The sequence below is a fragment of the Calypte anna genome, chromosome 3 (genome assembly GCF_003957555.1).
Source record: "Calypte anna isolate BGI_N300 chromosome 3, bCalAnn1_v1.p, whole genome shotgun sequence".
Classification (NCBI taxonomy): domain Eukaryota; kingdom Metazoa; phylum Chordata; class Aves; order Apodiformes; family Trochilidae; genus Calypte; species Calypte anna.
The window spans coordinates 35,301,772-35,329,222 of record NC_044246.1 but is presented as its reverse complement, the minus strand read 5'-3'; the positions used below and the strand labels follow the sequence as shown (position 1 = coordinate 35,329,222).

The window sequence follows — 27,451 nt, the reverse complement described above, 5'->3', positions numbered from 1 at the left end:
AAAAAAAAGCATTAATAATAAATAATATATAACTTAAACTAATATGGTAAATGATCAAGCAGCATATACTAAGGGCTAAGAAATAAAAATCCACAAAACTTAGAACTTGGTCGGGTTTCTTCCCATTCAAAACTGTTTCGTGTATTGTGGGGCTAGGAAGCAAACAGAAAACTTAAATTAATGAGTAAGATGGCATGAGTTTTGTTGAATAAAATTGGAGCAAGAGAAATAGATTACATTTAATCACATGATGTTTTAAAAATGTAATTTTTCACTCATGTATCATATATTACTCCTCAGAGTTACTTTTATCAAAGCAGATATTTGAAAGCATATTGTATAGAAATTGGGACTGTATTTCTATTTATTTGTTGTGATAGCTTTGTGGATTATAGTTCACAAAAATCCTTGCTCCATCTAAGAAGTAATACAAAGAATGAAGTAGAGACAGACCAGAGCTGAAAATTATGGTATTTAACTTGAAAGAAATGTAATTCTGAAAAATGGAAAAATTCACATTGGATTCAATGATGTCAACTTTTGTATCGTGAGAGTTCAACACATAGTATATGATCCAGAGAAGTTGTAAAGATCTGGGACATGGATGAAACTATATTTCAGAACTGCAAAAAAGAAATCAGTAAATTATACAGCTACTAGGTTACATTAGAGGACAGAGTCTGAGACAAATAGGCAACCTGGTTTTTTTATCTGAATTGTATTCTGCAATAAAGAATGTTACTATGTAATTAAATGTAAAAAGAAAAAAAAATTTAAAAATTCTTATTTTCCAAATAGAAAAGCCTTGAAAAAAAGAAAAAGGCTTGGAATACTCTTCATGTATGAAGTCCCATTCAAGTTAAGAAATATTTTGAAATCTAGTTTTCAAAGGTTTGTTTTTTTCCTAAGATACACATCAAGTTCTTAATCTCAAATTGACCTCCACAAACAAACTTCTACTTCTGCCTTGAGATTCATGTTTCCTTGGGATTCCACACAAGAAATACTAACTCTTCACTATCTACTAGCTTCAGGCAGAGTAGCAAGAATATTGTCTATAAGCTTGATAAACATATCTAAAAGAGGGCCTCTGCAACAGAAGATCTTAAAGATTTAAATTTATTCTCTGCTACTTCTTTGTTTCCCTTCCTAAATTAAGTTTTATCTGACCTATTCTCTAGAGTCCATAAAAAAGTCAATATATCAAGAAATGAGTTTTCAAAAAGATAGAAAACAACCTTTGCATCTCCACAACAGAACCTCAAATTGTTAAACCCCTAACAATAATGCAATGGTATCTTCATTACAGATCTGTCTTTATTAAAATAAAACAAACACCACCTCCCACGCCACGCCCCTATTTTACACATTAAAAATTCCAGATGGTAGGTCCTCAATTTCCCTCTTCATAGTCAAATATGTATATGGAAATAAGTTCTGAAACTTTAAGTTTGCTGTACACATATCTCTTCCTTGTCAGGGCCTGTGACGTATTCTTCCTATATGAAGTATTTGTTTAAAATTCAAGGAACACTAGGGAAAGTATCGCAAAGAAGCAAAATCATTCACACACATATTTGGTTTTATCAAAGTCTTTGCATTACTAGGAGGTGGTTAAATAAGGTGTGTAGGAGTTCATTTTACAGAAAAAAAAAAGAACAGAATCAATTTACCATCTTACAAGAACAGATTCTGGAGGCCAAGGAGCATGTCTCATGTGCCTCAAGGAAACTACCTTTTCATAATGCCTACTTAACTGGTTGTGCTGCTGCTCAATTAAAAAAGCACAAAATGTTTTTTTATTACAGAGCCTGCAACTCAAACTATCCTTTTGTCTCCTATTTATTTTCTTCAGTGTGTAATGCTGGACATTTATGAGGATTTGCCTGTTAAGACCACTCCACTCTTTGGCCTTGATTTGCAACTGGCAGCCTTGTGACAATAGAGGAATCTTTTGGGACAATTTGCTTCTCTGAAATCTCTAGCACATGACAGTTTATTCGCCAAAGCAACTTTGCTCCCAGCACGTCTAACCTCCAGGCTCTCCCTGAAGTAAGGAGAGGCAGATGGGTTCCTCCAAAGACACAACTTAGTTTCACATACCCTGGCTTTCTGAATATCTTCTCTTTCCATTGCTGGTCAGAAATACAATATATAATCTACAGTTTAAAGTAAAGATCAGAATATAACACGGCACTCATATTTTTCAACATAGATTTTTCTTGTTTCACAGTTGTCATTAATCTGAAATACAGTCATCTATGGAAATTCAGGTATGTGTGCATGTATCTTGGTTCTTTTCATTCCTCTGGTGCTTGCTCACTCATGATAATGTGACTGAAAAGTATACCTGCTTTTTTTATCAAATCACACAACACATATAGGTGGATAGCTCCTAAGAAAATTACAGGGAAGGGATGGAAATTTCCGAATACTAAACTGATAACAAGAGTGATAAATTCCAACACGAGTACAACTGTAGGAGAAAATCATCCTCAATAGAAACTACAGGAATACCTCTCAGCTACAGCAATTTCTGAAACTTCCTTCACAAGGAAAAAGTTAGGTAATTTTCTTTCTCAGTTTCAAAACAGATGCCTACCACTATCTTGAATAACACTTCCTGTACTGGGAAGGTTGTATCTATTAAACATCTACCTTAAAGCTATGCTATACTGGACAGAGATCTTAAAAAAACTTCCTCTTCTCTGGAACTCATCCCCTGAATTTGCTTCGGTTGAGGAGGAAAAGGTAATTCTTAAAATGTATCTAACTTCTTCTGGTGTCACTTGCTAAAGGAATCTTCCTTCTTACACGCAGACACTGACAATAATAGCAAAACTGAAAGAATTTTTTCTTCCCAGACTTATCTCAAAAAATAAAAACAGGAGTCAAGTCTTCTACAAAGCTGACATAAACCACAACAGGATTAGGAAATGAAAGAAATAGAGGGAAAAATGTTAGTAGAAAAAAAGAGGCTTAGCAACCAGACAAAAAGATGAGGTTTGCTGAAGAAAATTCTTTCAGCAAAAATTCCCATTTCATGCATCCAGTTTCTTTTCTCAGTCATCTACAGAATTTGTGGTCTGTTTGTTCTACTCTGTTAATTAGAGAAATATTCTGAATATTTATTCTTAAAGTATATCAATGAATAAATTGATCGTCATTGTTTGTTCTAACCTATACTTTAATATACTCATAATAGAACTGTACAAAGTATTATATAATCCACACTACACCTACACTTAACTCCAAATTACAGTTCCTAGCTCAGTTCAATGACAAACCATAGGTATGTAGTTTTACTATTGTAGAGCTTCAGAATCTTACTCAGGGACCTGAGTGGTGAACTCACCATTACCAGGACCTTGGAAATACACCAGAAATGGATCTGCTTCAAAACTCTGACAAGTACACTGCAAGACTAATCCTAGGGAAAAACAAGAACCTAAAAAAAACCCCCCAAAAACTCCAAACAAACACAAAAACCCCAAAAACCTCTAAGTAGTTCTGTGACTGTCTAAACATATTTTTAAAAACATGAGCAAATACAAAAGATAGTTGAAGTTGTTTAGTTATAGTTGTATGTTTTAAGCATGACCTTCAACCAAGTTAATCTAGTATTTATTGTACAATAGTTGTTACAAAATTGCTATATATAGTGATAATCTGAAGGATCCTTCAGACAGAACAAATTTATCTACAATTATGACTGATCCAAGGTGAAAAAACTGATGTCTAGATAGCAAGTCAAGACTGGAGCAAGTAAAAAGCAGAATGAGAACATAAGACATTTCATGCTACAAATTGTATTTGTCTTGTTTATGTATTTTTATAAGCCACTGCTGTTAATAGTTCTTTGAAGCACTGCCTCAGAACCTATAGTCTTTTTCTATTTTGGTTGGGCATTATTACCAAACTAATACTAAAACCCCCACAAACCCATAGTTCTTTTATTTTTCTTCTTCATCAGCTTTCTGTCATGAATTCCTAATAATGGATTTGGGGCAATGGTATGAATCTTAGTTTAAAAAAGTTTTTTTACAGCACCCTTATTAAAAATAAGAAGAATAACAAGTTCCTTATCTTACTATTAGTTCATATTTCTTACACCAAACCCTAACACTACAGTCACATGGCACAGAAAGTTCAAATTAGACCTAAGTAATAAATATTAAGGCCAGAAAGAACTGCCCTGTGATGTGGGGAGCACTGATCTTCTATAATGACCTTTTTATCCATGGAGATAAATTCATGAATAAACAGCTAAATTGCACAGATTTTATGTATGCAACCAGGCAGACATACGAAAGAGAGGAAAATTAAAGTACTATGTGAGTTTTCAAACCCCAGCCTAAATGTAGCTCCTGAAAAATTATTTAAGCAAACACACATATGATGAGCTGTGGAAATCTTCAAAAAAAAAGGCAAATGATCCCAAGATTTCTTCCAAATAAGATAACTTATCAACACCTTCAAAAGATTGAGAAATGTCAATCTAATGAACAATCCTTGTGTATTAGCTGTAATGAAAACTAGTACTCTTAAATAGAATTGCTTGAAAAATATTTTTGTTATAGAGATTTTGATACCAAAATTTTGCTAAAATATTCAAGAGAAAATACTTTTCAGTGGAAAACTGGACAGTAAATATTTTGCTATTTGAAGTTTCACTGGAGTTAAAAAAAAAAAAGTTGATTTGGAAACTCAGTCATCTTGGCTCACCGAATTTACAGCTTCACGCACTTTTCATTTACACCTTTCATGAGGCACCCACTGACTAAACAGTGATCAGTGCAGGTCTCCTATGAGAAGTGTAATAAGGAGTTTAATGTGGTTGAAAATTAAGCTACAGTGGAGGATGAGAGCATAAACCATCAAAATTAATCTTGAAGAGCAGCAGCAGGAACTGCAGACAAATATTTTCTAATGCCAACTGATAATCAGTTTTGTTTTGTTTTCAGCCCAAGACCAGAAACACTTTGCAGTATTCGTTTTTTTAAATAAAAAGTCTACACTTTTTGTAAAAAACTACATAGTTGGCAACTTCAAAAGTTGTGGCCAGATTCCTCTTTACCAGACTACATTTTTGGGGGAAGGAGAAAGATGACCATGATACAATTGTTAAAGAGACTTTCATATTTTTTAAATTAAGAAAAAACGTTTAATATCACTGTTTTCATTGTGACCACTTTTCCCTTGAACCCCTGTACTTTATTTCCCTTGAATGAATGTATCTTTTGAGGAGACAAAAGATTTTATACTTATTTCCAATGGCTCCTCAGGTGGTCTTTCCCATACATGTTCTGATACCTACAATATTATAGGCATTTGGCCAAGAAATTGAAGCAAAACTGATTGTTAATTCATGAAAAGATATTCATCTATGCAATGGAAAGAGAAAATTAATACAGAAACTGTGTGCCAGTAAAATTTATAGCAATAGGACAGCAGTGAAAAGCACAACAGTGAAAAGCTGTAAAAATATTTAGTGATACACATTTATCCAAAGTTGTGGAAATTTGTACAAAATATTTGTGTTATGTTATAAACAGTAAGTAAACAGAATCTGTATTATAATCCATAAAACAAAGTGAGAAGAACTAGAGTTGAATGGTAGCTTTGGCATTTCTTACCTTTTCCTGAATGTCTAATTTAACTTTCAAAGAGAAAGTAACAAGGAACCTAATGTGGTCTAAAAGTGAAAAGTCTTAATATAAAAACAGGTGTTGGTTGGTCTGTTTGGTTTGGATTTTTTCTCTTTACTTTTTCTTTTTTTTTCTTTCTTCAAAAATATAACTCCTAGCTGAAACAGAAGTTTCTGGATTAGATGAAGATAGTAGTATTCAAATGCTCTGATCATAAATATGTAATCTAATTCATATAATTATCATATAAGAAAAGCCAAAACAAACTGAGATTTTCATGTGCTAATTCCATGATCATTGGAATAGCCAGATGATATAACAAGAATACGTATTTTTGTTAGTGTTTCTAAAAAGAAGGACAGTGGAGGTGCAATATAGAAAAACAAATTAATAGTGCAAAGCTATGTGTTCACAAAATCAGTTTTTGTTGCCTGGACTGTCCTTCAAAAACTGTGAAAAAAGCAAAGTTTTGAAACTAAATGAAATTATATAATAGGATAATAACTGAAGGGCCTGAAGCACTTTAATCACCTGAATATGGTGGCTTTAATGGCAACAATGGCTACATGGCACTGCTACATTACATAGGGCTTCAATCTGTTCTCCTGGAGTGCAAAGAGAGATGCCACAAGGAAAAAGGTCATCCAGACAAGGAATTCCATCTCTCTCCCTAGCTCCCCATTAAGTCTTTTTTTCAGCTGATATAAAAGGAGCCAGATGCAGAGCCAATTTCTGAAATTTTGGCAACACACTGACTTTCACAGATAGTCTTCTCGGAACAGAAATTCTAATTGAGCAAACAAATTAAAAATATCTGCAGTAAACAAAACATAATACACTTAGAATTATTAAACAAACACATATTTCAGATGTGTATTTAAAATTTTTAAATATTCTACCTTAATAAATCTGACAAGTTGAAACCATATGTCCCCCTAAACTATGTCACAGTTGTTTGCAAACATACATAAGAATTATGCAGAAAACAAATATTTTCTCAGCAGTATTTAACGTGTATTCTGAAAGTATTTCTAAATGAAGAAGGCACTGTCAGTCCAACTAAAGAACCCCCTTCTCAGTAACACTACATGCAAGCCAACTATGTGAGAAACACAAAAAATAATTACCAAGGAAGAAGTCATTACTGGAAGGGTAGCAGTCAATTTTTTAACAATCTACATTATTTTGTAAGGGCAGATCCAAAGAAATCCTTAACACCTAGGAGGAAATGTAGGTGTCTCAGTTCTTTGCAAATTGAATCAGGAGCCTCAAAAGGATGACAAAGACGTCTATAGGGACCTCCTCAGATCAAATCGATTGAAACTAAGATATGCAGATGTGTGTCTGAAATTCTACTTTTCCAAAACTTAGGGAGTTTTAATCAGAATTACAGAATGAAAAGTGCAGTTCTCATCATCAGTTTACTGATGTTTACACAGCAGCACAGAAATAATTTTATGTTTCCACTATTTCACTTGAGCAGGAATTTCCTGTGAATACAGAAGTCCTAGCTCTGACTTTTGTATGTCATCCAAGAGACCACCTTGCTTGGGTCAACCCACTCAAAAGATTAAAAACTGAAAAAAGAAAAGGAAAATATTGGGTGCAATGTGCACTCTCTGACAAGGGAAGCTTTTAATTTTTCAACGTGCTGAATTAGGTTATTAACACATTAAAAGTAAGTGCTAAGTGTTAATAACATATCACTGCTGAGTAAGTTTTATTTTACACAGACTGAGGTTGTATGTTCAACTAAGAAATTAGATAGCAATTAGAAATTACCCAGCAATTATGATCTAAGTGTGATAATTTTCTACATGTGCTATAAAGTACCTGACAGGGTTTTGATTATACATTAAAAGTTTACTATATCTTCAGCTTAAAATCAAATGCTTCACCTTAAAGATTTTAAAGTAACAAATTATCTGATACAGTTAGTAACAGTTTCACTAATTTCTAAGTTTCATACTTCACATTTCTAGTGGGTTTTTTATAACTCCGTATTCAGGAATGGCCATTGAAACAAGTTGGGATTGGCCAGTGTGCAACAAAATATGTAAGAAAATGGTTGTTAGCTGTTAAAGAATACTTTTATGATGGTCTATATTCAATTACTATGTGGAACGTTATTACAGGAGAATTTTGTTTTCAAGGTGATATTTTTGACAACAGGCATAACATTTTTGAAAAACACCCTTTCAACTATCATCTTATAAGAAAAAAATGGTTTTATGTTCTTAAAAACAATCAGGTATATTTGTTAAATAAGCATTTTTGGAACTATAATTCATAGGAAGCCTGCTGAAGTAATATCATTAATTGCACTTTGGTGTAACGAAAATATATTTTGCCTCTCACCAGTATGATAACTTTTTTGAGTGCAATCAATTTATCTTTACCTGTTTAAAGAGTTGAAAAACCAGCACAAGAGAGTCTATTTTGGGAAAACAGTATTTTTCATTAAATGCTGATGAATCAAAGCATTCTGAATTCTCTTGTGCTGGAGGCGTATATCAAAAAATAGAAAACATTAAAAGTATATTTTTCATTCAGATTTGTGACATCACAGTGGTCTTACTCATTTGAAGTGTGCATACTTACAGCTATTTCAGAACCTTTGATTTTAAATTTCAGAAATCATAAGTAGTTCAAGAAGATAATGTTGGCCATCCACAAGATGTCTATCAAGAAGATTTATGTTTGAGCCATCCATTTTTGTTTTAAATTTCATTTCTGAATGCAGAGTTGGTGAAGTATTTTAGAACAGAATTGACATTCTTTATGAAAGAACATATCACTTTCCCAGCAGAAAGAGGAAACAGTTGAAAACTTCTATGCGAGAGATTTTCTTTAGAGGATATCTGGTCACATTAAAGGACAGATGCTGTTGTTTACTACTAACCACGAACCTCTCTTAGGACCATTTGCTGTCTCTGAAATACACAAGTATTTCTGAAAATACTCCAATTCCAATACAGGGAACACTTATCTGTAGGCACAGTCTCTTGCTTCTGCAATTAAACACAGAAATTCTGCTTCCTCCTTTAGAGTCTATGTAGTACCATTGTATTTTGTAAAATAGAGTTCTCTAAAGTACGTGAAGTACTTTTCAAACAAGAGAATGTTTTTTCCCAAATGATACTCAGGTGCTGTACAGCACGCAGTATAATTCTGCTTTGTGGCTTCACACTTTGTTGAATGCTACAATTTAGCTATATCAGGCATTCTCAAACATATCTCTAAAATTTTATTTTAAAGGGCTGAATATATACGTAGAGACTGACAGAAGTTCACGGCAGCTTTAACCAAGTGACAATGTCAAAATGTTTTTGTTGCAGCCAAAAGAAATTTGGGCTTCAATCTGCCCTGTTACCACAGTTTGCCTTACAGTGACTGAAACAAGTCACTTGTAAAAAGTGATTTGCTAGAGTCAAGGTAAAAATTACCTTGCTAGAGAGGGACTTTTCTGTCTGATGCATGTAAGTCTTAATAATATGTTCTTTTGATCCGTTCTACATTATTTTATTTCCATAGCTGCTCTTGATCACTACTGAATAACATAAACTGCTAACATGAAAATATTTTTTTGTACGTGAATTGAGGTAATACAGCTGTTAAGACTGCTTGGATTTGACAGCATAAAATAGTTTTTAAACTAAGTCAATGAAATTTTCATTTACCAGTCAAGTAAATTAAACAAGAGAAATTTGCTGTTCATAACTCTAATCCTTTTAATAAACAGGTTTCTGTTTCAGACAGCATTCTTGTATACTTTCTAATACCATATTCCAAGATATGAAGATTCCATTTTTTTACTTTTATTTTTATCTTTTGCTTGCTTTCATAAAAGAACAAACTTATTCTATTTGTTCTGAAATTGTATTCATCTCAGATAACTCACAGATCTATAAAAGGCAGCGTATAAGAGACTCAAGAAGAGAAGATTTGTGATGCAAAAAAAAGAATTTTTTGTATAGATTATGTACTGTATATGTTATGTATAGATTCAAATTTCCATTTGAATCTATACATACTTTTCTTTCACTCTTCACAAGATTGAAATTAGTTTCATTACAGTGCATTTAAATTACAAATTTAAATGAAAACTACAGTGGCATTATGGTGTTCATAATAGACTTAGTAAGCATTATCACAGCTTTCTTTGTTTCTTACATTATATAGCAGCACATTTGCATAATAGTCCATATGTTTGGGAGCTTCCTTAGAGACTGCTAGTCACCTTTCAGTTTACAGAGATTAGACTCTCAGGAGTATTCCCCAGTCACTGGGATGAATTCATGTTCCCTTCTGCTTGCTCTCCTGCCAGCCTTTGAACCCTGGCTAACAGTTTCAACAGAAAGCTTTGACCCTTTTCTAGAGCACACCCTGGCCACTTGGTAAGGATGCTCTCACTTTTTCCACCAATAAAAAGCCACCAGTAGCAGCACTGCCAGTAACAGAACTGGTTTACGTCTTAATGTTCTTGGCTACAGGCTCCTTTAGTGTGAGAGCAGCATTCACAGATGCTGAATCTGGAAAAGAGATACTTTCAACAGATAGATACTGATCTAGAGAGGTGGCCATGACTAAAACATGACTCCTTCCAGCTACCTCAATTCTGGAAAAGCTTCAACAGTATCAGACTTAACAGACTGCAATTCATAAAACTCTTGGAAGATGTTCCACAGTCCCTCCTTTCTCAAGCTATGTATAAAAGAAGGAAGAGGTGCATACACTTCCTCACCATACCTTCCACCTGTATGAACAAGCAGTGGAGAAAATAGCCTAGATCAGTCCCTACACCTACCTTATAACTGAGAGCACAGACCTGCATTGGACAGGCATTTGGACATGCACTTATCAATCTGAGGTGAATCAGTAAAGAGTAAGTACAAGATAGCACATTCTGTAGCAATGCAAATAGAACATGTAACAGAAAGCAGTCCTGTAGGTAACAACTAATATGCCATGAGTTTTATGAAAAACATCTTTTGCAAGACTGCGGGGAATTAACTCCTTTTGATCTATGTGATGCATGTCAATAACAGAAACTTTAAAGTCAATGACTTGATGAATAATTGAACAGATAAGTACATATTTATGACAGGGAAATATTTTAAAAATGAGTATTTTTGGCAGGCACAAGATACATCATGGTGATTTTAGCTGTTGACTGTGGTGCAAATGTGTTCACAGTATACAATACAGTACTCACAGTATCAGTTATTAGAGACTGATACTGGCAATGGAGCTTTGCACTACAAAGGAAACAACACACTCAACTGTAGATACAAATGAGTTCTAAATTTCTCTGTAATAAAACCTGCTAAGTGAGCAGTAATAGCTTCAGACTCCAGGTTTTTGCTAGACATTATGTACCTTGAAATTTTTCTATAACAAGAAGTTTTCTTGACCCTCAAACTGACTAGTTTGTTGCTACTTTTCTACTTTCCGAAGCCTGTGTATAGTGATGAATCGTTTGTGAAAAGCACAGAAGGGACTATAAAGGCTGGATTGAGCTAATGTGTTGGAAAGAGGAAAAAAACCTTTGCAATTTATTAATGTATTCAAAAGACTGTTACAAAACTTTACAATTTAATTATTGGAAGATTATAGAACTGCTTCAGTGCTTCTGTACTGTGTTAAATAAACTGTACGTGCAAGGAGTAATAAATGAAATTGTTAATTTCAGTGCATCCTCAGGGAATAGTAAGGGGGGGGGGAGTTTACATTATTTAGAGCTCCAAATGGATTTGAGTTTATATACAGTAATAAATCTTAACTACATTGTGAATTAACCCTGTCTCAAGGCCCTTTTTTGCCTTAGGAGTTGAAAGACAGTGTCTGTTAGGATAACTCACCATTCGAATTCTTAAAGATGTTCAGAACGGGGAGGATTTGTCGATAATAGGGCACCAAGGCCTCCCCCACCATGTCAGCTGACATCACCAGGTGCTGGAGGACTTTCAGGGTGATGCACATGACCTGTCGCTTACGGAGGCTCAGTGCATCTGTGATACAGAAAGAACAACAGGCAGAGAGAGCAGAATTAGAGGGAGGGGGAGGAGTCATCTAATGGACAAATTTAATTAAACTTCACTCTGCTAGGGATTGTAAGTGGGCCATTATTAGCCCAGCTTTGAAAAGATGGATTGCAGTCCTGATGTTATAAAACACCGCCTTGTCTGATTGTTATTTGTTCCCACAATTTGTGCTGACTCTTCAGTAACCCAAAGAATGCAGCTTGTTATTCCCTCATGCTGCCTGTGTAATACTTGCATCGTCCAAACAGATGAAAAATAAATGTTCACTCAGTACCATTTGGGGCCAATGGAATGGTACAACTGCAAGACAACCTGCAAAGGTTGACAACAGATACATTCTAGTGCAACAATTAGTGTTTGTATGTTTATGCTAATGTATTTCACTATGATTTTATTCATTCGACTAACAATTCCTACTATTCTGAGAAACACTACAATGAAGCAAATGTTTATAGGGAAAAAAAAAACCAGCACAAAAAAACCTTGTAGGCCTTTTAAAAAGACAAACATTCTAGAAAAAAAAAAAGTTTTGTATTGACCACTTAGATTTTTCTCTTAGCTTTCAGTGTCACGCTTCTAATCTTATGACACTAAGACATCTCATAAATACCTTCTGTTTCTCTTGATTTTACTTAAAGCAAGTGCTTTACATTCTCTTTTGTAATTAAAAATGAAACATGATTGAAATTTGTACTTTTCTTTTGCTTTTTCTCCAAAATCCTTCCATTTATAAAACCCCCTCTGAAACTATGCAGCTGGATGCAAATTTGGTATGCTATTATAAATTGGTATAATTGTCTAGTGTTCTGCCCACGTGCATAGAGGTTTATATCATTTCACTGGGGAAGCAAAAAGCTGTAAAAGCAAAGCTCACATTCAATGTTATATGTTTTAGAATCACAGAAGTATATAAATATGTAAGCCAATGTAATCAATATAACATTAAATATAAGCACTTGGAAAAAATTACAGTACAGAACGTAATGAAGTCTGAAGAGGAGTTACTAACAATTTCTGCATGAACTGCCTTTTCACATTGTGGCAATAGAATTCAGTATTTTTGGCACAAAATTTTGTCAGTGCCCAGGAATGCCATTTCATAAGGAACGATGCAGCATTCTCTCACAGGAGCAACCTCAGTTTTAACTTATCTTTAGGCATTGTATCATTTGTATATATATCATTGTACCATTGTAACACGTTGTATCCCACCCTCTTCTGCTTCTTACCACATGTCTGCCAAGTGTTAAACATCATTACTAGAGTTCCAAAGCCAGGGTGAGGCAGATTGGTTGTGTGCATGTGTAGAGACAACTTTTGAAAATTAACTGGTAAGTAACCTTCCTTCATCCCTCTTTGAGTGCTTATGAACAGTGTCCTAAAGCTACTTTTAAACAAAAGTTAAAAGCAGCTTTAAATCCACAGCATAAAGGTACTATGGTGCAACAAAGGGTGATTACAAGTTAAAGAAGTGTTGTCAAATTAAAAGACAGACTGAATTTCATACATCTCATTTGCCAGTCCCTACTGTAGCCATCAGGCTACTCCTAATTTTGTGTTGTCTCTAAGCAGATTAACGTGTGACAGAAACCCCATCAATGCAGCATGCATACAGTAAGTTACAGCAAAGAGATTGGCTATTCCTAATTATGCTTTAAAGACTACTTGTTCTAAGTCTGCTTTAGCAAAGAGAGACATCCAAATACAATTTAAAGATTGGGTCCAAATTCCAGGCAGGAAAGTATTCTCTTATAGAGGAAAAGACATTATTCATTTTCTTAAAAGGGTGACTGAAAGAGGAAGCTCTGGGGTTCCAATGAATCTGTTTATTCGTGACTAAACTGTCACAATCAGAAATAAATAAAATAATAGGAAAATTATCATTAACACTTGTAATTTTCAGTACAGTAATTATTAGTTATTCATACAAACTTGAATGGATATTTATATTAATCTGTAAGAGTGAATTCATACAAACATGAATAAAATGAATTATTCATACAAACACTAATAATGAAGGGACATAAAAATGAATCAATGTCATAGATCACAACTTCTCCATCCTTAACCAACAAATTGTACCCAATTCCTGGAATAGTTCTTCTTGACTGCAGCAGCATACTTATACTTATTTTGGGGCACACAGAGGGCATGATGTGAGTCAAAATAGCTGTCCAGTCACCCCTAGGAAGAACTGATTTTCTGCAGATGGTGGCAGAAGGTTCTCACAGGTTCCTGTTTTCAGAGTTCTGTCTTGTGTGAAGACAAACCTGGTCTGAGTGGAAGCCAAGACTGTCCTGGTAAAGATTAATTCCTTAATAATGACGATAGTGTGAATTAGAGTGTGAATTATGCCTCCTGACTTAAAAGGTGTCCCAGCGAGTGCAGCAAACTGGCCTCATACTGAATCCAGAAAAATGGTTTGGAAGAAGAACTCATCATATAACCTGTCATGCAAGTTTCATTACACCCGAGTTGTACTGTAAGGGTATTTGCTGGAACTTCAAACAGCAATAATAGCGCTTGTTTTACCTGCATGGTAAGAAGTTATCTTGTCCCATCTCCCTCAAAACAGGGTAATCCCATCTTCCATTTGGTACACAAAACAAGGGACAGCATTTGGAAAAAGATTTTGAGTTCTAAATTGATGGATATTGTAGAATCAGATTGCAGAATATTTGCCTAAAGCCCTTCAAATCACCAAAATATGCAGTATTTATTCAGAAAACACTTGTAAATACCAAAAGTAAGACAAAATTGACTGCAAACTGTATTTATTATTATTAAATATTTGGACTGTGGCATGCATAGCAGTCAACCAGCTCCTGCCTTGATTATTTTAGGCACTGTATAAACACTTAATTAGACACAATCCCTGCCCCAAGGAGATGTCTATTTCAAACATATGTTTGTCTTTTAAAAATCTAATAATTATTTTCTGTGTATTACCACCACTGCAGAACATTCTCCCACATTAATCAAAGAAGAAATTTTTAATGGACTATATAGAGTAAGTGCATTTCAACATTTTGAAAAATAGCTGTGATGTCCTGAGTTTGACACAAACAGAAGAAAGTATCCGTATCCTTACACAGGAATAAAGCAGCACATTCACAGCTCAGTACAGTACAGCCACATATAACTACAGAAGGAAACATGCTTAATATCCAAAGTATTTCCATCTGAAAGCATGCTAGGCTCTTGCCTCTCGACCTAGAATTTTGCTGTAAGATGTGGATCTTCACAATAACAGCAAAGTGAATGAGTAGTTTGCTTCTCAGTGAAAGATAGTTTCTCACTGCCCGAAGAGTTTTTAGAGGACTTCCCACCTTCAGTGGGAAAGATTTCCCTTTTGGTCATCAAATCTACATGCTATGCATTGTGCAATTCTCTTAAACAGCAACTTGATAAAAAAACCCAACCCAATAAACTGACTCTGCTGTTTGGTAGTTCTGATGTTTTCTCCTTTAACAGTATATGAACTTGACAGTTTCCCTTGTAATGAGGATGTACGCGTTTCCAGGAGACATTTCAGCTTGACTAAGTGCCAGTGTATAATTAAAAATTTACTTGAAACATATTTTATTTTGTACTGTTACATTTTTTCCCAAACAAGTTTGGAAAATAAACTTTGTTTTTTCCAAACAAGTTCGGAAAATCAGTATTTTCTGAAGTTCTCATAACTTTCTTAAATTAAAAAAAATATATATCAGTGGGTTAAATATCTGGTGTATAAGCTCAATATCTGCATAAGCTCTGTACTTCTACCATTCAAAGCCACATTAATAGATAATTATGAAAATTGACAGCATGTTTGAAACACTGAACGTTCTTGGGATGGAAGTGTTTCACAGTGGTGCTCATTAAAGCTTTTTAGCAATGAGCTTAAATATGATACCTTATTCACTAACAGCTTCAGTGAATTTATTTTTGTTAAATTTTATTGGCAATTGATTCAAATTTAAAATATTCTACTGTTAATTTCCTTTATGAACAGCAATATTCTTAAGATACTTTTTTGCTTATCCATTTAGATAGAAGCAGCTTACATATGAAGTAACAGAAATTATTATTTTACAACCTTCCAATAATCTCAAAGAAAAAGACTTAGAAGCTATGTAAGCTGGTATTTTTAATTTCTATGTCACAACCTGGAAAAATTTATCTCAGTCTCAGATCTTGCATGTAACAGAAGTCACAGTTTCCATCTCGGGGACTGATACATTTTATAACCCTAGAAACATGACAGCATTTCTTCCATCATGCAGCAGATCTTTTGCATGACACAATGTATTTTCACTGATAATGTAATTCTCTTTAATTCACACAGGCCTTTATTTTAATTCAGTCCCTTCTTCAAATATACCTGTGAATCTGTGTTTAGAAATTCACTGACAGTTTCCATTTTCTATTTATGTCTCACACCAAAGATAAAAACCAATTTGGTTTGCATTCATATCTCCCCCCCAACTGGTAAATGTGGCACGTGTTTTAGAAGAGTCTTTGCCTGAAGCAGAACAAGCTGCAGAGAGCAGGTCTCCTGCAGGGCAGCAAGCACTCAGGATAAAGCTGCTTCAGTTGTTGTGATCTACTTAATCTTGTTGATCAAGGGCTTCTTAAATTCAGTCAGGTTTAAAGAACTGCTAACATGAAGGGCTCTCAAAATGCAATTGATCAAAGTGATACCTACTTCTCTTACAGATAATTTTGTCTATAACTTTTCAAATGCATTATACTTAACTACCTGAACTTATATAATAGAAATATGTTAATTTACAGAAAAGTAGTGGAGGCTGTTACAAAAAACAGTGCTTCAATCAAGAGTGAATAAAAAACCAGAGTATTAATCTTGGTTTTCTGTCCTTTTTTAAAGCCAGGTAAGATCTAAATATTTTTTCATCCAAATATTTCAGTACTACTAAAGGAGTGATGTGTTGCAATGAAAATGAGAAGAAGGAATAGGTGGCAAAGCACAGATTTTATAATTTGTAATCAAGACTTTGTCCTGTAAAGCCAAACCCTAAGGCACAGAAAAGGCTGAGATTCATAAATGAATCATTGATAGTTGGAAGAAACATCATCTAGTGGAAAACTGAAGAGAAAGTCAGTGTTTTAAAGTTTAAATTGTGCTTGTAATTATAATGTTTTCCTAGATCAGCACCTGTAAATCTTGAATTCCATTAGCGTTTACAGACCCTGTTTATTAGCTAGTGTAAAGAATACACTGAGAATGGAGTCCCAGAAACCTTCTTGGTGGCTAAGTCAATTCCTTCCCTTGTGCTACCTCAAGCTCATGAAGTGCAACTTGAGAATTTTCCTATGAGTACCCATCCTGTCAATGAAAACAAATTTCTGCACTACACAAATTTATAATGTAATGTTCTAAATGTTTTGTGGGTCCTTGAAGATGAAGAACTCAGGAAAAGCCTGATTATACTCTTTTCCTAACAGTTCTGAAAGCCATTTTATAAGGTACCTCACTAAAGGCTTCTGAAACACTTAACTACCATGGTTTCCATGTAAATAAATAATTTTTTAGAGATAGGAAATGAAGGCAACAATGCATGATAATGGAGGAGAACAACAAGGCTCACTAGTAAGAGCCTTGAGGAATCTATGCATAGATGATTTGGAATTCTTTTATAATACCAAGTTGCTACAGATGCCAAAGATGATGCTGATGCTGGAGAACTGCAGAAGGACGTAAGATTACCAAATGACTGAGTGATAGAATTGGCAGATGAAATTCAGTACTAATAAATATTAAATATTAATACATTAACAACTTCAGGAGAGAATAACTCTATTTCCAACTTCAAAAGTGACAGATGTAAATTGCAGATTTTATTTTACAAACATGGAGGAGATTTTTCTTTCTTGAATGAGAAACAGTTTTGTCACAGGACCACACAGGAATAATAAAGAATTGAGCTTCTATACCATTTGTAACTAGTTGAAATGAACAGTTTTGGGGAAGAATCTTACAAAAACAATTACAATCTCTTGTACTGGCTTATGGTACCTACAGGGGACAAAAGCTTTGGTATTTTAAGAGTCAAGACAACATTTAATTTTTTTTAAGAGAGGCCTTTGCTTTCTTTAACAGTATTTTAAGTCTATAAAACCAAATTTGTTTGGAATTAATTTTCAATCTCTGATCTTACTTATCAGAACTGGTTCTCAAGTGCAACAGTTATCAGGAGGAAGACACCAATTCCACTAAAAGTTGAATTTACTTTCTGTGGATGACAGAAATCAACTTAGACTGTTTACAGAAAGAAAAAGACCACAGCCCAGAAAACCATATGTATTCCATGAAAATATTTCAGACTTCTATGAAATAAGGAAGCACTAATGGCTATTAAATACTCATAAATACAGTGAAGATATAATAGGAGAAATATACATTTAAAAGTGCTTGGAACAACTGTTAGCAACAGGCTCAATTTATCTTAACAAAACAGTGACACTGATTTGACATTAAAAGTGAATTAACTATAGTCTTGTTCAAGACAACAATCGACATTTGATGTGTGGAGAGTACATTTTCTTATTCTCCACATTTCAATGTATATTTGTGGAGAATAAGAAAGCAGAATTTAGTTTAATTTAGAAATTTATTAAACATTTGAAAGAGCTCTGTAGGTGACACTGAGGAAGGATTGCTCTGTTCATTTCTCTATATTTGATTCACAAAAAAGGTCTGTTTCCATTAAAGAAACACTCCCAACAAGGTTTAAGGTATTCTTGATGAACTGTGCCACAAGTGATTTTTAACAGCATGGAAAAAAAACCTTGAAAAGGAAAGCCTTAGTGTTCCTTAGGATGGAGATAATTCTTTTTGGACAAAGTCAGAAGTGATAGTCTACAGACTGTAACTGTAGAAACAATACTTTCTTTTAAAATACTTTTAAAATTTAAGTGCAAAGATGTGAGATTTTTTGGCTTCTAGGCCTAAATTCAGATAGCCTACAACTGGAGGACAGATTTTTCCTTAAATCATTAAAATATAGTAGCTAATTCTAGTATTTCATTAAAAATATTTTTAAAGAGAAAAGATTTAATTTAATCTTTAATTTTTCTTCAATGCACATGCAGGAGAGAAAACTGCTTTTAAAATCAGTCTATCTGTAGAGGCTTTTTTTCTGTCTTTCTCTTATCCCGTTTCCCTCCATCCTATACATTACCTAGCCTAATAATCAATCAATCAATCAATAATCAATTGATTCACACTTTCACAGTATAAATATGGTCATGGTCTAGAAGAAGACTGGTCAATAAGGTATGAGTCACTCAGTGGGATGCTTCAGAGACAGCAATATCTTTGGAACACAGCTGAGTTTCCTGTGAATGCAGCTGAGTCACAGAAATGTATAGCTCTGACTACATTATTACATAGTCAGAGCAAATTTTTAGAACTCTCCAAAGTCCACACTTTCAGAATCCTTGAGATAGTGGTGTGTTTTTTTAATATTAATATGGCTTTAATTAGGAAGATGCCTTTACCGTTGATGATACTTGGACTCTTCCCATATTATAGCTGATAGAGAAGCTTTTTTAAAAATCAAAAATAAGCACTGTACAATAAAATAAAGCAGAACCAACAACTAAATTTAGCCATCAGATTGTGTTCCAGCATCATAAATTATGACTTGATTTAAAAGATTCTATATCAAATCCATACAAATATCCTTACCTAGCAGTCTCTTTTTAATGCTAAAAGCTGTGTAACAGCCAAAGCTCCCAGGTAATTATTTCTAAGATAGACTCTGGTCTCAGCAAGACTTTTAAATCCTAACTGAGTAGCTGCTGTGATAAACTTGTATTTTATCTGAAGAAAGGATTTCAGCTTTCATAAAATGATACCACTAAAAATATATTTTGGTGGTGTTGAAAATACAGATTATAAGAAATTACATCATTCCTCTCTTTATGTGTTTCCCTTTTGAGAGAAAAGCTTGTAACTTTTTTCCATAACCTGTCACAGCTGTCACTTACAGAATAACCATTCTAAATATCATATTTCTTTTGACATTTTCAAAATCTACAGTAAGATAGAAATAACAACCTCTATAATCAGTCTTTTTAAACAGAGAATAAATTGAATGAAAAAAAAAAATCATAATCTGACCCTTCCAACACCGTTTTTTCAGAATTTTCAGTTTGAAACTACATTCCCTTTCCCCTTTTCCAAAACTGTGTCTGACTCTATTCATTCTGTATCACATGTACAATGACTTCTTTTTGTTCTGTATTAGCATGGATGCTGAGTTACATCAGGAAAGCAGGATAAAGCAAAGACATTATATCATTAGTGATTAATGATAAAAGAGCAGACAAGTTTAACAAATATGAGCATCTATTGGTATAGGGATAGCATGAACACTTAAGAATCATAATACCAAACTAAAGAAGGATGAAGGTTCAGAATAATATCTACTCAAGGTACTGATCTGAAGAAACAGGGAAGGAAAAAAATGTATATCTGAAAGACTAAGTGTTCCAAGAAAAGATTTTTTAGTAGTATTACACTCATATTAATATAAAGCATTGCCTTGCACATATTTTTCTACAAAAAACCATAAACTTGAATATATAAAAACTTCAAAATTAGTTTTTAATTGCCAAAATCTTACATACTATATTAGTCAGGCAGAACTCCCAATTTAAATAAATATATGTTTATCCAAAGTAGTGAGAGTGATCATAGAAAATATATCTTGTGAATAAATATACGATAACTGCAGAATTAAAAAAAGGACAAACAGAAACATAATTCTTCAAATTTCATCTGGTGATTTCTACTGTCATTTCAGATTAGCTGATTTATACAGTAATGGACTTACATAATAGATACAAAAAGTCAGGTGATAAAATGTCACTTCACATGTTTAAAGTCCAAGAATCTCATTGTAACAAGAAAAACACAAACCAGTCTATCCTTCTGAATTATTGCACATACCAGGTGAATGAAGGCATGAGCCTTCTGGCCTTATATCTTAGATTTTACTCACATTTGCAATAACCTCTGTGAAATGTAGAGCCTGCCATGTTTTACTGTTTAATTAGCAACTTTCCAAAATCTACACTATATAAATGCAATTTTAGGGACTTTTTCCCCCCACCTGTTCACCTACTTTTTATTGGGATTATGAGCTGAGGAATAACAGGAGGAATCTTGTTTCCACCATGTTCCAGCATGTCATGGATTCCTTGGCGAGCAAAAAATTCATATGGAAATGTCAATTCACAAAGCCCATCAAAAAACAAAGGCAGATAACGATGATAGTCCAGCTTTTCAATCTCGACCTGAAAATAAAAATAAACAAACAAATGCATTTTTTTAATACCAGTACAATGTAGTCAGACGAGTAGATAATTCATGCCAGCTACACAGGTAAGTTTAGTTAATAAAAATTAATGTTGTACGACTCCAGAATACAATTAAGTATCAAACATGGCTTATAGCCAGATACTGAAACCAAAAATATTAGACCTAAAGAAAAGAATGAAAATAAATATGCACCCATATATTTCCACTTTTTGATAAGTCAATGCCAGATTCTGATCTTGCTTAAACACCTTTTTTTTAAGTTACCATAGGAATCAAACCAGCATTTTAAGAATAACATTCTGCTTATTTAAAAAAAAAATAAATCCAATATTTTTATCTTCACTTGAACAGTCACTAGAACAAATGAGAAAGAATCCAGCAGCTGACAAATACCCAAAATGTGTCAAATATCACAGTATTTGCACAGAATTTGCAGGTTTCTACAGTGTTGACCTGATTTTATTTCTGATTCATTTCAGGAGCAGAATTCTAAAGAAATTCCATGGGTTTCTACTGTGAAGAAAAGGTAAAGCAATCAGGTACCTGTTTTTAATAGGAATCTTCCTCCAATCCTAAAATACAAAGTTTGCTAACCTTTCAAAGTTACAGACATTGTGACGGATTTTTCACTCTGTGATATTTCTTTTCCCTTTTCCTTCTACCCACCAGCACTCTGACACTACATACACTCAGGATAGCCAGAGAGAACCAGAAGTGGTTTGCTTTCAGCCTGCCAAAGCTCTGAATACAGTTAAGAAGTGACTCAAAAGCAAAGCACCTCCTCTGAACAGAGAGATCCTCAAAATCATTTGGAAATCAATCCATTTCCTTAGGCACCCACTTCTGTTTTTTAAAACCTGTCTTAGCTATTACCCTATATTTCCAGTGAGATTTTATTTTGGAATGGGTTAAATGCTTCACATCTAACAAGCTTTGTCACATAGACCAAGTTGAAGCTCCAAATATTCTCAAAAGAAATTTGGGCTAGGCAAACAAAAACCCAGGTGTCCTGGTTTGGGCCATGCTAAAGGTGATTTTCTGTCTTGTACTTCTGCTTTTAGCTAAGTCTCTTGTAAGAAGTTGCACTTGCTGAAATTAACAGCAAGTTTCTCAGACAGTGTGTGCTTCTAGGACTGATAACACTCAATGTTTATAGTTACTGCTAGAGACTGGTGTGCAGAGCCAAGGACACTGCTCAGCTCTGAGGAACATTTTACCATCCAGGAGGATAAAGAGGTCCCACCTGCAGCCCTCCTTTGGGAGGAACAGACAAGATAGTTGCTAGAATTGACCAAACAGAGTATTCCATCCCATATACGTCACACTCAGTATAAATTTGAGGGATCATGAGGGCCAATCCATTGATTTCCTGCTTCCAGCTGCCTGACCTTCCTGCGTTTCCTGCTTCCCTTCCTTCACTCAGCATCCTGGAAGGATTCCGTCCGTTCATCTGCCTGTGGTCCTGATCCGTGCCAGCCCATATCTGTGTGTTCCTGCCTCCAGTTCCCAACTGCTGCCGACTCCAGGAGTCCAGCCTGGACTTTCCCAGGGCTGCCCTGCAGCCTCGGTGGTGACGTGAGAATTATTGGGGGGAGAGGGGGGAGAAACGTGGTATCCATTTTCCTGTATATTTGTATATATTTGGTAATTTTTCCTATTTATCATTATTGTTCCATTAAAGTTGAGTAGTTTAGTTTTCAACCCATAAGTCTCTCTCCCTTATTCTCTCTCCCTTCTTTATCAAGGAGGAGAGAGAGACTAATAGAGAGTGTCTGTTACTTGGTTTAATTGCCGAGCCAATGTTAAACCGTGACACCAGGCCATGATTTTAGGCCAGTAATCAGTAAAATTCACATTTGAATTGTGGTAGAAATTTCTAAAAATAAAGTAGTCAAGAACTGAAGACAGCTTTTACACTTTTCAGGAAAATGCCACAGTCAGCAAATAGGGGACATACATTCTCTATATGCAGCCAGGACTCATTTTCCATCCTGCTCGACTCTGAGCAGATCTGAACCCTGGCCTTGCATTGGTGAGGCCACACCTTGAGTATTGTGTTCATTTTTGGGCCCCTCACTACAAAAAAGACATAGGGGTGCTGGAGAAGAGCAACCAAGCTGGTGAAGGGTCTGGAGAACAAGTCTTCTGAGGAGTGCCTGAAAGAACTGCGGTTGTTTAGCCAGGAGAAAAGGGGGCTGGGGGGAGGGAACTTATCGCTCTCTACAACTCCCTGAAAGGAAGCCATAGCGAGGTGGGGGTTGGTCTGTTCTCTCAAGTAACAGGACAAGAGCAAAAAGTCTCAGTTTGCACAGGGAGAGGTTCAGATTGGGAAACTGAAGAAACTTCTTCACTGAAAGAGTTATTGTCATGGTTTAGGCCCAGCCAGTAACAGGGAACTGTGTGGGAGGAATAGGGGGAGAAAAATCCAACTGAAGCCTCGTGGGTGGCGACATGAACTAAGAGGGTTTCACTCACCAGTTATGGTCATAGGCAAAATAGAACCAACTTGGGGAAAAAAATCAATTTAATTTATCGTTAGTTAAATCAAAACAGAGCAAAGAGAAAATAAGAAACAGACCTTCAATACCTTACCTCATCCCTCTCTTCTTGGCCCCAAATTACTTTGCTCTGTTATGTCTTCCCTGTCAGCACGGGGGGACAGGTAGTGGGGTTTACAGTCTGTTCGACACAGGGGGAGGACTCCTCACAGCCTTCCCCTGCTCCAGTGTGGGGTCCCTCTCATGGCAGAGAGTCCTTCAGGAACCCCTCACGCATGAGTCCCTCCCACAGGTGCAGTCCCTCAGGAACTGCTCCAGCCCAGGCTGCACACAGAGTCACGGCTGCCTCGGGAGCAGTCACCTCCTCTGACACGGTGCCCTCCATAGCTGCAGGCCCACTTCTGCGCCACCCTCATCCTTCATGGGCTGCTCGACTCTGCTCCCCCATGGGTTGCAGAGGGAGGTCTGCCACCTCACCCTGGGCTTCAGGGGAACCTCTCTCTCTTCAGGCACCGTCTCCCCTTCCTTCCTCACTGACTGTCTCTGCTCTGTGGCACTGCCCTCACCTCTAGTGTCGCTCTCATCTCCCCCTCCCATTCCCCCTCAGTTCCTATAGCTGTTTGTTTCCCTTTCTTGTACATGTTAACCACAGCACCCCTCGCTGCTGATGAGTTCAACATTAGCTGGAGGTGGGCCGCATTTTTTTGGAGCAGGGGGAGCTTTCAGCAGCTTCTCACAGGAGCCACCCCTGGGGCCCCTTCCCCCCTACCAAAATGGTGCCACACCAACCCAATCCAGTTATCAGTGAGTGGAACAGGCTGCTTAAGGAGGTGGTTGTATCACCATCCCATGAAGATGTGATGTTTAGGGACGTGGGTTAGCACTAGACTCTGTAGTTAGGTTAATGTTTGGACTCCATGATCTTAAAGGTCTTTTCCAATGGGAACAGTTCTGTGATTCTGTATTTCTTGATGACATTCAGCACAGTATGGACAAGACCCATGAAATGGTAAAAGAAGTTTGCCCCCAAAATCACTGGAACAGAATACAGCAATGACAAATTCTGGTGATAAGCCTAAGTCATAGGCCAGATTTGTTCCTTACAGTGAGACACCAGTAGCAGGTAGGAAATGGCCTGGCACTCATAAAATAATTGACAAAAAGGGACAGTTGTCAAAAGGACAACCAGATTTCCTCTGATATTTTCCTTTTTAACTCTTAATTTTTAGTTTACAAGACTATTAGACTGTATGGTTCTTTATTGAATGTTCTAATTTCAGAAAATAAAAAACAGTACCTACAACAGCTACACGTGTCTGGGGAAAGCTTTAGACGTGAAAAAGACCCAGTGAGAGGCAGTTTTTTTAAACTAGGGGAGGGAGTGTTTCACAAAGAAAAATACCTTTATCAGATTACCATTCCTTTTGCCAATTGTTTCAAAATTAAATACTAATTCTATGGAAAAATATCTTGATGAATATACATCCATGTTAGATTACTGAATCAGGATTTGCAGCTGTTTTGCTCAAAACACATTTCTTTTCTCCCACTCTTCACTAATATTTCCTCTAACTGTAACTACCAGTTATCTTTCTTCTTAAGAATATGTTTCTGATGCTCTGCAATTTTTCTTAGCTGTTTTCTGCCTTGAAACATGCTTTTTCTGTGTCAGATATAAAGAAAGCTTGTGTTCAAAAGTGAATGTTTTTCAGTGATAATAACTAGCCAATAAAAGATATCACCTTTATTTATCAATTCTGTCTTACAGTTATGCATTACATACACATAGGAATGATATATTATCTTTAAGTTGAATGTTTCTGGGTTTAAAATCAAATTGGATATTTACACATAACACAAAAGCTTTACTGAAAAAAAAAACCAAAACACAAAACTCTACAAAATATAGGTATGACAAACCATAGATCATTAAGCATTCGCTTTTAACTCTTGATGTCTGAATTAGTTCCAAAGCCATAAGTGGTTGGCAACTGGCATGGCTTTGAAAAGGACTGAATTCTAACTCGTTTCTTGAAGTGTCTGCTGATAAAAGCATACAGCCAATTTTTGCTTAGCATTTTGTGCTCATAACAACTCCCACAATATGGAAGCCAGAAATATTCTGCCCTGCCTTCTAGAGTGTGAAACCTTTTCCTTCTGTATTTACTATTTAGCCTTTAAAAGTCACTATTATACAGCTGCTCAGAGAAAAATGTTATTTTTCTCCTTACACCCACAAAATTCCTTTGGTTTTCACATCCACGCACAAAAAAATGCTGATTAAAAGTCAAATTCTTGGCAAAACTTGTCCATATCTGACAATAATACTGCAACTATGAGTTCTAAAAAGAATCCTTACAATAATTATTATAAACTTTTGTACTGGTGGTTAGTAAGTTGTGAGCAAACAGGTTTTGAATTTTCAGTAAATGGTCTAATATAATTTGATATATTACTATGAGTTATCATCACAAAACAAATCCCCCTCTATTATAATCGATAAAATCTTCTGTTTCATTAAATCTCCATGCCACTTGCATATACTACATGCTTCATATCTGAAAATGAAACAACATACAGTTTGTAATTTTTTTTTATCAATATGTATAACCAAACTAGATGATGGGACGAAACTAATGGCAATATCACAGTTAATTTGTCCAGCAGAAAATTTGTTCCTATTGAAACAGCTCATAGTGAGGTGCAAGTGCGCTGAGATAATGAAAGCCCAGATAAAGAGTCCAGTTTGTAAACAGTAAAACTAAGCTTCATGGCTAACCTGTGTGTTAGATGAAGAAAGCAAGATATTTAAAAGAACTTAAGGTATCAAAATTTGACAATGAAGATGCTATTGGACTTTGTTAAACAGTGGTATTTAAAGTAATCTGCTAATCTATAAAGCAAACCTCAGGTTTAGAAGGTAACGTTTAAGATACCTAACTTAATTTTCCATCTCATTTCACACAACTGATTACATAATACTATATGTCTTAGATATGATTATGCAAAAAGTGAATTTCATCTCCTAGAAACATCATATCTGCTTATTTATTCACTTAACATCTTTATCCAAGGCATTAAATTAGGTATAGTAAAAGCAACTGTGAAATCGTGGGTTTGATAACGACAAACAGGAATTTTTGTAAAGATTGTAATGATTTTTTGGGAAAAATGATAGTTGCTTTTAAGATTTATTTTCCATTCCCTACCAGCTATTTCATCTGTTTTCTAGGAAAGAGAAGAGCAGAAACATTCTCAAATAGTCTCAGTTTTGAGACTTTCAAATTTTGCTTCCAAGATTTCTTTCAACCTTCTTAAAAGGTTTCTCTTTTTCTTACAACATCCTCTACAAGATGAAGACTGTGCATTTCACAGTTTTTGGTTTCTTGCTCTTAGTATATTTGTGCCTTGTTTCATAAGGACATATTAAACTTCACTATGGAGTAGGTAATGCTCATCTGGATTTGATTAGATCAGGTTTTTAATATGGAAGCTTTGCTTATGGTACTTACAGTTAAAAGCTCAATTCTGTTGTTTCATTTAGTCCCTTCAAGCTTTCCATCAAGCAATTATTCTCTTTGCAGTCTGAAGTATTTCAATATATACTGCCTAGGCTCATACTACAAAGATTCTCTGTTGAAAGAGTTCTAGTCTAAGTTATTACATTGTATCAAAAAGAGAATGAGGGAAGTTGTATTTTGTGTTCTGCAACGAAATGATAACATAATTATCTTAAAATAAGTGGATGTTTCTAAAACTCAAAGATAAACAGATAATGGCAAAGGAGAAACTAGATAAACACTGCATCAGTGAATTTAGTAAACTGATTTTTGAGCCTTTTTAACACATTCTGTAGATATTTAATTTCCCACAAAAAGTTAAATTAAATATAAACTAAAAGAAGCAATAATTGTTTTTTGAGTGTTA

The 27,451-nt window shown here is 35.1% G+C and overlaps 1 protein-coding gene across 2 annotated transcripts in view; it reads right to left on the bottom strand.

Moving 5' to 3' along the window:
• The window catches only part of PACRG (parkin coregulated), a 217,751-nt gene that overhangs the window by 83,269 nt on the left and 107,031 nt on the right, over positions 1 to 27,451 (bottom strand). For both annotated transcript variants that reach the window (XM_030447908.1, XM_008504997.2), the window contains 2 exons: positions 20,830 to 21,001; positions 11,510 to 11,659 (listed from right to left, as the gene is read on the bottom strand). In XM_030447908.1, coding sequence (XP_030303768.1) covers positions 11,510 to 11,659; positions 20,830 to 21,001 — 322 coding nt within the window. The remainder of the gene's footprint in view (positions 1 to 11,509; positions 11,660 to 20,829; positions 21,002 to 27,451) is intronic.